Source organism: Diospyros lotus, chromosome 13 (assembly GCF_014633365.1).
Source record: "Diospyros lotus cultivar Yz01 chromosome 13, ASM1463336v1, whole genome shotgun sequence".
Taxonomy (NCBI): Eukaryota; Viridiplantae; Streptophyta; class Magnoliopsida; order Ericales; family Ebenaceae; genus Diospyros; species Diospyros lotus.
Genome location: NC_068350.1, coordinates 37,200,725 through 37,212,595, shown reverse-complemented (window position 1 = coordinate 37,212,595; position 11,871 = coordinate 37,200,725). Strand labels below are relative to the sequence as shown.

Here is an 11,871-nt window from a genome sequence, read left to right as displayed (position 1 = left end):
CAAACACTAAGAGTTATAAATGTCCAAGAGTAGTATTTATACCAGTATAAGAAACAAACATTTTTAAGTAAGTGTCTGCTTATTTATAGAAAAGTATGGAGCAATCCAAAGTACGTAACATGGGATTAGAATTCTTATAGATAATGCCTATCTTAATTTGTATTCTTAGTTTGGTTGGGATTAGGATTTCTATGGATGATGTCTATCTTTTTAGATGATATTTATCTTGTCCCTTTTGGGGAAGAAATTTCTTATAGATGCTTGACTATCCTTTTTTTTGAAGGATTTTCAAAAGTTGGAATTATCAAGTTTACGCATTGTATGGAACCCTCTTGTATTCGAGAAAATACTTTAAAGGTACACTGGATCTTTCGTGCACCTCGATGGATGGAGTGACTGTGAGCCCTTGGCGTTGCGAATCCTTTACAGCCGTGGGCTAAAGCCACGAACCATGGCCAACAACCATGGTCTTTTGGGGGGCCACTTGCTGAAGCCACAGTCACGAGGTGTTTGGGGTTGCTTGTAGGCCCGGACCTTTCATGAGGCCCACGAGACAGTTGCCTCAAGGCCCATAAAAATTTGAGTATTTAGGGGCCCATAGATTGGAAATATTCCTATTTGTATAGGCCCATTGTCCAGACCCAGCTGCCCATCCCCTCTCCCTCTACAAAACTTTGCAACCCTTCTCCTTCTCTTGTTTTCGCTCGCTGCCGTAGCCTTATCTCCCTCGCTCCGTCACTCCTCGCCATTGCCCTTGTTCTTGCCTCTCGTTGCTCCGTCGCCTTTCGCCTTCGCTCTCTCACCTCTCGCTGCTTAGTCAACGGTCGCTCGTCCTCGTGGTTGGTGGCTCGCTGCTCTGTCACTCGCCTAGCAAGAATCGCCTCTCGCTTCTCTGCTCGATCGCTTGCTGCCTCCTGCTTAGTCACTCGCGGACGCTGGTGGCTTGCTACCTCTCGAATGTACGAGGGCCTATTTTTTCATTTCATCTCAGAACCCCAAAATCTCAGATACAACACTAGATGCTTGGGTCGCGAGGATTTCGCGTGTCTCCCTTGTTCCATCCAATTGGGTTGATAAAAATTTATTTAATTAATTTTTTTATTTTTTTCTTTTTATACCATAACGTATCAATAAATCTTTTCAAAAATGGTAAATATAATCCTCAATGAAAACAAATAATAAAATTTTCGAAAATCATTAATAAAATTATAAAAATTATAGATTCCGTGGTACAATGCAACTCAAATGAGAAAAAAAAAAAAGGGGCAGCAATTGAGTCCTGCGAATGGAGTGGTGCCACGTGGCAAGCATTATTGGTGTCGGTGGGATTGGCATATTATATACCCTGAGGTTGGATTTGATCAATCGCTTTATTATTTGTTGGCCCACACCCTCAAAAGCCATTTACTTTTCTTTTTTTTTTTTCAGAATTAAATCATCTCCCCCTCACGCTTAAATTTGATCCATCGCTTCTTTTTTTTTCTCAAACAATGATTAGATTGATTTGATTTTAAGTTTTTTTTTTAACTCAAATTTCTTCTAAGTTAAAGATTATTGAGTTTACCGATGCTGACTCGACGTAACTTTGATGAATAATTAGAACTCTTATTTTTGTTTGTGCATGCTTTTGTTGTTTTTCTCAAAAATTTAACCTATCCAACTGAACTTAATCGGGTCGACTGTCTTTGTTTTTAGAATAATTTATATAAAACGTAGACTAATTAAAGTATTCAAATCATAAATATCCCACGAACAATTGTTTATTTTCGTAATCGTATCTTCTATAAAACTATTATAATCACCACGTTACATTCACATATTTTATAATTTTATATTATTTTTAAATAATTAAAAAAAAAGCATTCGATCTATTCGATTATTCAAATCAAATAAATTGAGTCCGTATCAAATTAAAAAAATAAGTTAATTAAAAATATCAAATATTTCAAACAGTTCAATTATTGATAAGGGGATATTTTACTAAGAGCAAAATTACTATATTATCCTCAGATACTACTAACCTGGTACCGTTACATGCCTGTCTCAAAAAACGTCACGTGTCATCTAGATCTTCATCCCGTATTTGATTTTGAACGAGGTTGACTCGGTCAACCGAGATTCTCTCCAACGTCTTGTTCAGAGGTTATCTTATCTTTTCAGAGTATGCTCTACGACATCTTTAAATAGAGGTCAACTTCTACAGGCATGGATCATCTGACTACTGTGTGACTTTCTATTTTCGAGTATTTTCTTTTACTGACTTAAGCGTCGGAGTTCTCCCAGAAGATTAAAGACCCCGCCCTTGCAGGTACTTGTTTCGAGATAGATCTCAGTGATCGGTCCAATATCATCAATTATTTTAATTTTTTTATATAAAAATTAAATTAAATTAACTAAAATTATTAAACTTAAAAATGGAACCGAAATAGTAATTTCTGATGATGGAATCCTTAAAAATAATATTTTATAAACATATTAAAAAGACATTATTTTGTATATTTAACGAAGGAGTTGTCACGCTCATAGAGAGTTAGAAGGTCAACAGGGAGTGTTCGTGTCAGGCTGTAAAATGAAATGGCAGAAATAATATAATGATTGTCGAATTTGGGAAGTTTTCAGATTCAGGTGACGTGTCAAATTTTGATTGGTGTAATAAATACTAAAAGTATAAAAAAATAAAAAAGGAAAAAAAATCAGCATACGGAGTCAGAATTCGAACTCCAAGGTGCTAATTTCTAAATACGGCTAAATAAGGCCTCGTTTGGTTGGGCAAAGCTGCCACCCCCCCCCCTCTCTCGGCTTTTAAAGCATCAAACAGATGAAGCGCAGTGGAAGCACATGCCCTTAATCAATGCTCCCTCTCTAGTTGCCTCACATTCTCTCCATGACCCCCTCTCTCTCTCTCTCTCTCTCTCTCTCTCTAGAAAGATGCGAAGCAGCAGATCACGCTCTCTGCCTAAGATCTCTCCTCTTTAATCACGAAAGCTCAAAATCAACTATTTTTTAAAATTATTTAAAAAATAGTAAAAAATTCATTCCCAAGAAAGAAATTCTGGGTTGCCAGTATTTTTTATTATTGTGAGAAAATAAAACTGGAAATTAAGTTTTAACGACATTAAACAAAAAGCGCAGCCAAACGGAGCCTAAACAAAGTATTTACTGCTACGCGTGGGCGTGGGAGCGGAGCGGACTGCGGCCGGTGGATCAAATAAATCAACGGCTGTGATGCACAGTGTCCAGCCCGTGCACGCGTGAACAGATAGAAATGAAAGTGCACCGTCCGTGAGGCTTCAACATGTGACAGACAGCATCAGACGTGAATTCATTAACGTCACCGACGGCCGTGATGCGACTGTCTTGAATTTAAGGCGACAGTTGGAATAATTCAAAATTGAATATTTATACAATTTTTATTGAGATAAAAAAATATATATAAGAATTTGGAATTTTTATATCTCTATGTATTTTTGCCTTTACGTTGGCAATCACTATAGACGGAAGAATCTAATTCTAGTTTACATATTAACGTGGCAATAGTGGAAGTGATGTTATTGCTATTACCACGACGCGCCACGGCGGGCTTTGATAGAGACAAGGACGAGGCCGGGTCGGAGCTCCACCAGGTGAGTGAACTCGCGTCCGCCAGTGACTCGCCCGACTTGACCACGTTCACGTTCCTCAACACGAACTCGTTGCCGACGAGTTGGCTGAACAGGGTCGACTCGGTCACCGAGTTCTTCCTCCGTTGCTGGGTCGCGGCCCGGACTATCTCCACCAGCATGGCGCTAGACAGCCGCCGGACCCCCCGAGCGCCGCCCATCACCACTGCCGAGCTCGCCGGGTTGTCGCCGGCGCGAGGCTGAGTTCTCGCCGGGTTCCGCTTTGCATGCTTTGCGGGGGGCGCAGAGGATACGACGACGACTGTCTCGGGGCTCCGGGCCCTGACTCGGCCGAGTGGGTCGCCGAGTAGCAAAACTTCCTTCACGTCGACGAGCATTACGTGCTTGAAATTCTTGCGAACTCGGCCGAGTAGCATGGGGTAACACGCCCATCGTCGGAGACTCATCGGGACGTGGTCGAGAAACCCGGAGAGCGAGTTCTCCGGGTCGAGCTCGCCGACCAAGAAACTCACCACCGATCCGTAACTCACCCGAATCGACTCAGCTTCGCGGCCTTCACTGTAATTGGTTTTAATTCTTCTCCCCCAAATCGGCTCAGCCCATTCCTTCCCCTTCTTCCGCGACAAACCAAAATTGGCCGTGGAATTCGAACCAATGAGCTTGAAGAACGAGAGGTTCTCCTCGCGGATCACGGCTTCGAAATCGGAGGAATGGGATTGGGAGGGGAAGAGGAGGAGGAGGTCGGAAGTTGCAGCGAGAGGCGAGCGGTGGAAGAGTCGGAGAAAGAGGCGGAATTCTTGGGGCGAGACGGATTCCGAGAGATGAGCTAGGACGAGGTCGTTCATGGCGGCGGTGCCGCGGCGGTGCAGAGCGCCCATTCCCTGCAGGGCGTGGGAGGGGGTTTGGTTGCTGGGTTTGAAGGGAAATGGAGCAGTGGAGGAGAGGTGGCGGCGAGGAGAGAAGCGACGGGAGGGGGAGGGTTCGAAGGTGGAGAGAGTGAAGAGGAGGAGGGAGAGGAAGACGAGGAGAGCACAGATGAAGATGGTGGATTGGGCCTTGGAGAGTATGAGGTGGCCGCCGCTGGAAGAAGAAGAGAAGAGATTGGGAAGCTTTCTCTTGGAAGTGGAGATGTGATGATCAATGCCTTCGCGTTCGTCGTCGTCGGGGAAGAAGATCAAGTAGAAACCCATTCCCCAGCCTTCGCTACTGCTCTTGCTCTTCGCCGTGAACCTCATCTCTCTCTCTCTCTCTCTCTCTCCCTCTCCCTGTCTCTCTCTCTCCACAGAGTGACAAAGTACAAATATATCTCTTCGTCTTCTCTCTTCCCTACGTAGCTTTCTCTTTCAAAGCACCTTCCCTTCTCTGTCTAGGCTGTGCCCCTCTGTGTGGTTGTGTGCTTTCTAGGAAGGTTTAATGAATTCGTTCTTGTCAACTTTTCTTTTCTTTTTTTAATTACCTAAAAACAATTACTAATTTTTTTTTACCTAAAAACACTTACTATTTTTTTTTTACCTAAAAACGTGAAGGATAAAGGTATCTAAAAATTGGATTTAATCCAACTATTCGAATCAAATTGATCCAAATTGTTACTTTGATTCATCAGATTTAGTTAAGGGAAAGTTCGATTTGATCATTAAATATGATAATTTTATTATTTTATATTAATTTTTATATTAAAAAATTAAAATAATTAAATCAATCGAAGATTTTGGATCTAATGAGAATTATGAGGTGATAAGAATTAATGTCTAAAATTAATAAAATTCGTTATTGGTGTAAGAATCTTGACTTAAATGAGAATATTATCGAAATTTTTGAGCTAAAATCTAGCATGAAAGCCGGGTTAGGTGTCAAATTGTGGACCTGTTATCTGGGCACAGCCCAATAAATTAATACAGTTCATATTTTAATTTAAATTTTATTGATTGAGATATGATTTATATATTAAATTTGAATTATTTTTTTTTTATTTATGTTAGTTGATATACGAATCGGGCCGGTCGATCCGACTACTAAACCGTAAACAAAACCCTTGGGGGCAAAGCAAATGTCTTACCTTTCCCCATTAAAAGGGAAAAACTAAAAGAAGAAATTTTCACTTTTTTTTTAAAAAAGAAAAAAGAAAAAGAGAAGAATAAAAAAAAGGTGAAAAGGTAATTAGCGGATGAGATTAGCATCGTGATATCAGCCAGAAGTCACAGCGCAGGAGCTACTGGGAGTGTCGTAAGTTTTGTACCATGAAGGGCAGGAATGTCTTTTCATTTCTGTTTCACTGGCGACTTGGGTGTACCACGCACGGGCCACGGTACAAGCCGCGAAGCGTCGGTAGCTAAAGGACAAATGAATAAATAAGCACATGCTTTTATTTTCCTTTTATTATATAAAAAAGGGACATTTTTTACGTTTTTAATAATAGCCACATCATAAATTGATATTAATATATTAAAATATTTACAAAAAATCAATAATTTAATTTAAAATTAGCCAACGTCGTCGAGAAATGAGTGGGTACCCATTGCTATTTAAAATTTGCAAAAAAGAAAATGCTCAGATAATATAGAAAATTTTTACACAAACACTTTGATACTTAACTCGAACATTAAATATTTAAAAACTTGAAAGACGTATTAAAACTAGTATTAGAGACGTATTTTTTTTTAAATGAATATTTATCTATTTATAAAAGAATATAAAATTTTACAAAATCTACTAAAATCAAGATTTTTCTTAACATCTTAAAATACGTTAAAATTAATATTCTTATAGATAATATATATCTTAATATTCTAAAATTCACTTAGATTAAGATTTTTATAAATAATATCTATACTTTTTGTAAATTTTTTGGAGGACCTTTTGAAGGATTAATTACACTAATAATTACTCAACTTTGTATTCTGTTACTATTTGGTCATTGAACTTTAAAATATTACTTGTTAATCACTAATATTTTAAAACTATTATTGCTTAATCACTGAACTTTAAAATATTGCTTGCAAGTTATTAATATTTCAAAATCATTTCTCACTTGTCGCTCATTAGTCACTGAACTTTAAATTCATGAGTAACAGATAAGAAACAGTTTTGAAATATTAATGACTAGTAAATAACATTTTAAAGTTTAGTGACTAAACAGTAACAGTTTTGAAATATTAATGACTAACAGGAAACATTTCAAAATTCAGTGATCAAACAGTAACATATTGCAAAGTTAAGTGATTATTGGTGTAATTAACCCATCTTTTGAATGTCTAAACTATCTATTTGTGCTTTATTTAAAATCTCTCCCCAATTAAAAAAATATATATATTTTTAGCCCAAAAAACTATTTTAACCTTTCAAATTTTTTTAATTTTTTAATAGACTTTTATCTATGAGAATGAATAGAAGAATCTCTTACCTGTTGCCATCCTTACGAAACGTGGCCTTATGAAAAAACACGTGTCACCAAGTTAGCATTTAGTATGTATTTATTTATTTTTATCTCTAATAAGAAAAAAAAGAAGAGGTTGGTGGAAGTAGCCAAATTGAGTGGACCCCTTTAGATAAAGAAAAAAGAATAACGAAGGATTATACAAACAAAAGCAATAAATAAAGGAAACTAAAAGATAAGGTAGCACTATTAATTAGTACTATATATATATATATGTTAAATTAGTAATAGATTTATCCCTTAGTATATAATTATTAGCCTTATTATAATATATAGAGAGAATTCTTTATTTTATATGTTAGCTAATTGAAGAATGTGTAATGATTCCTGTGACCGTTGATATAAGAATGGCAATGGATACCTGACGATTCAGTATTTGTTTGATTTGTCAATCTTAAACGAAAAGTGTTTTTAAGGTAATGTTTGTTAATTAAGATATAAATAAAAAAAATAAAATATAAATAATATTTTAAATAATAATATTTTTTATTGTATTCGTTAAATTTATTTGTTGATCCTTAAAAAAAATTACGTGACTTTTTATTTAAAAAATTTTAAATAAATTTATCTCTTTTTCTAGATAAATTTATCTTAAATTTTACAAATAAGAAATAGTGACTCATATGTCTTCTAGTGTATTTTAAAAAATTTAACCAACAGTTTAACAAAAATTGTAGAATGTTTCTCAGATTTATCTTGACCATTCTATATTTTGATCAGAAAAATATTTTAATTTTTTATTGATATAACTTTATTTTACTCATTTTAACAAACATTATCCAGAGAGATAAATAAGAACAACAAAAAGGGTTTCTCATCACGGAATTAGTGTCTAGCTTACATAGAAATAGAAACGAGGAACGAATATAATATGAAATAGAAAGGGAGAAATGACATTTTTCAAAAATATAGAAAATAGAAATGTGAGAAAACGTATAAATAAAAAATATATAAAGATTTTTTGTAAATATAATATTTAATATAGAAAATTATTAAAAAAAATTATTTAATTTAAAAATAAATATAAATTCCATAATGTATTCAAACAAACATAAACAAAAATTCTATCATCCATAAATCATGGCTTACTAATTAAAAACAAACAATAAATTTAAGAAAAAAATTATGTTTTTTCATCACTAATCGCTTCGTGGATGGAAACACATTTTCAGATTGAAAACATATTTTTGATATTTAATTAATATTATAAAACGGGCTTGAGATGTTTTTAAAATTGTAGAAACGGCTCAAAAATAAATTTTTTCTATGTTTTGACATTTTGATACAAAAAATATTTTAGAAACGTCGAAATAACATCCTAAGACATTTCCCTTCATCATAGGTTAATGTGAGATCTTTCAATTTGAACATATTTTTAATAAAATTTATTTTATTCTATATTCCAATAATTTTGTATTTTTATCTTGTATAAAAAGAATAATTTTTTAATGTTTAGATTTTCTCCTTTTTGTAGAACTCTATTAGAACACGAAAAAGTAAATTTTAACTAAAAACAAACGAAATGAATATATTTGGTTTGGGATTTCCAAAAAATTGTAATAATCTAAGTTCAGACTCCATCATACATTGGGATGTCGCTTTTAAACTCAGAAGAAATTGATAAGGAATACTCAATGGGTGAAATTATTGAACTATTCTCAAAGAAAATTGAATCTTAGTTTATTGTATATCCTTATCCTCATGTAATAAAGGGGTGACACAGGTCTTTTATCTGATTAAGATATAATAAATAAGTCAATAAATTCAACATTTAGAGGATCCAAAACAATTTTGAGAGAATCGCTATTATTTTAATTTGACTCAACGAATCATTTATCAACTCATAACTATTAAGTTTGAAATCGCAGAGATAATTTCGAGAGTATCTTGTCTCACTCAATCTATATAAATAGCAAAACCCCCACATATAAAGGTATTTAATTCTAATTCATCTTGCTCCTTATTGGTATTCAATAGTGTTAGGTCCAAGAAAGTATGTCTACAATTAGCTTAAGATTTAAGGAAAAAGATCCACAGAACAATTTTATTGTAAAACTTGGCGGAGAGACTTGTGGGAGACTTGTGTGAAAGGATAGTCAACTAACCTCTTACCAAGCCATCACGAGACCTAGCCGAGGGGTGTGCGAGAGACTTGGTCGAAGGGCTTGCAAGAGACTTACCCAAGAGGCTTACGAGTGACCCTCAGCCCAAGTGATTGAGATCGAGATCGAGTGACCTTACTCGGAAGCCTCTCTCGATGCCTTCAAGAGAGTTACTCAATAATTGTTATTCAAAAGACTCTTAATCGATTCTTTTCCTTACATATCATTGGGATACTACACGTGAGACACTCTCCCTTACAAAAAAATTCATTGTTGTATATCTTGTACAATAACACACATTAACTTAAAGATCGAAAAATATTCTAAGACATCCAAACTCGCCTACTTTAGTAATAAACCCTCAACCATTATCATAAAAAATACTATTAATCTTTCATGTTAATTTGACATTATTTTTTTTAATATAATTTTAAATAATGTAATAAAAATTAACTTAAAACAAGTGTAGTATGATATTTTGAAAGTAATAAAGAAATGCTCTTTAATGTTGTTGTTGTTGTTGATATTATTATTATTATTATTATTATTATTAGGATTTAAGGTTCAGAGCTAGATATTTTAATTTATTTTTTATTTATTTGTCATTAAAAAAGAGGGATACTGCTGGTACTAAATTACTAATCATTATTGGTTTGACAATAAGCACTTTAAGTTGGGGTAGACAAATAGGAAACAATGAATGGGGCATGAAACTATCAGTTTGCCACAGTTAGTGGCTTTCCCATGGTGAATGATGGCAAAGAGCCTAGGGGTTGGCGGGCATTGACCTTCCCAATAGTAAATAAATGATGGGTACTTATGAGTTGATTAAATGTTATTTCTACATCTAGTTATGATATTTTTTTTGTGATATTTACATAATGATTTATAACAATATTTTAGTATTATGTTTATATAAAATGTATAACACTTATATTGTTACATCCCGAAATTTGAGATAATTCGTAATTTTTAATTTCGGTATTTGAAGTGATTATTGAATATTTGAGAATTTATAGAAAATATTTAATTCTTGGGTTTTAGGGTGATTTATTGAATTATGTGAGGTTTTATGGAAACTAACGAAAAATATTAAATTTGGTATGTTTTGGGATTAAAATAATTATTTGAGGTTATTTTGAGGAAATAGATAATTAATTATTTTGTTTGAAAGTATTTATTGAGAGAATAGAATAAATTAATTTGGATTAATTTTTAAAAGTTATTGGGGTTAAAAAATAATTTTGGAAGCTGGATGTTACCTTAAAAAAATAAATGGCAAGGATTATTACATAAGGAGGGTTGTAGGCGAAATGGTTGGAAGTGCAAAAAAGGAAGGGGAGGTCGTGAGATCAAACCCTGCGTTCAAGCAAAACAAAATCTAGGTTTTTGAACCCAGCTGGGCGACCAGGCCGCCCAGGTGTGCGTAAGCGGCTACAAGCCCACTTTTTGTCACCAGAAATGATGCTCCATTGCTGCCTTGATGCTTCCACCAAATTCCTTTCTTCTTAGCCTATAAATAGGCAATAAATGCTTAAGGAAATGGGGGAAATTGGAGAGGGAATTAAGGATTGTTTTGCCTCCATAATGCTCACCAACCTTCTTTCTCCGTGGCCTATATTTATGAATGAATGCTTGAGGGAAATAGGAGAATTTGAAGAGATAAAGGAGATTTTGGTGGTGTGGGCTTGAATAACGAGTCTATTCTTGCCAGAGTTAAGAAAAAATAATTAAGACAAATTCTTTTTCTAGTTTTTGCAAGTTCTTCTTCCTCTTTGTTTCATTTAAGAGGCAAAATCCCAATTTTCTTATTAATATGCAAGTTCAGTTTCTCCCTCTTATCAAGTTCATGTTTTAATTTGTAAGTTCTTATTCATATTAAGACAATTTCTTCTTCCTCTTTGTTCCACTTAAGAGACAAGATCCAAGTCTTTCTATTAATGAGCAAGCTCTTATCCCTATCTTGCATTGTTATTTTCCTATTTTACAAGTTATTTCCCTTTGCTAGTAATTTATTCCAGGATTTACATTTATACCTATTGAATCTCAAATAGGGTTTTATGTCACCCTATCTTTCTTTGGGAATGATGTTTTATTGTGAACATACAAGGGTTTGATGTTGTCTTGCATGAATGTTGTGTTATTGTGCATACTGTTCCGTTAATTGCATGTCAGTTATATATGAGAAGTTATTACGAATATGCATGTTATGATAATGCATGAAGCATATACATGAAAATGGTTTTTAAAAATATATAAAAGCCTCATGATGCGTGCAGCGGATGAGTCTGCAGGATATATCCGCAGAGAAAATGTTGAGCTCAAAGTTGGACTTCGGTCCCAAGTTTATGTTATGGACTTCGATACCAAGTTTACGTTATGGACTTCGGTCTCAAGATTTCGGACTTTAGTCCCATGTTTATAATTCTAAAAAGTATTACATACGAGCATGGATGCATGTATCATCATTTTATCATGTGAAAGTACCTTAAATGGCATTCATGTCTCTTTTGCTTCTTGATGCCCATTACTCTTATATTCGCTTTCTTCCAGTTATACTTGCTGGGTCTTATGGCTCATATTTGCTTACATCATTCCAGGTAAGGGTAAGGCTAAAGTAGAGGGTGAGCCAAGTAAATCAGGATTCACGGGGTAGCAGTGTATATAGAGCCGTCTCAATCAAATGTCCTTGGGGAGTGTTTTGTGGTGTGTAATA

At 34.6% G+C, this 11,871-nt stretch overlaps 1 protein-coding gene across 1 annotated transcript; it reads right to left on the bottom strand.

Annotated features, from left to right (window-relative positions):
- Nucleotides 1–3,381: 3,381 nt before the first annotated feature.
- Nucleotides 3,382–5,008, bottom strand: LOC127789358 (uncharacterized). The gene has a single exon (XM_052318334.1). It carries the CDS (start codon nucleotides 4,853–4,855, stop codon nucleotides 3,458–3,460), a length of 1,398 nt encoding a protein of 465 aa, XP_052174294.1. The 5' UTR covers nucleotides 4,856–5,008; the 3' UTR covers nucleotides 3,382–3,457.
- Nucleotides 5,009–11,871: the final 6,863 nt, after the last annotated feature.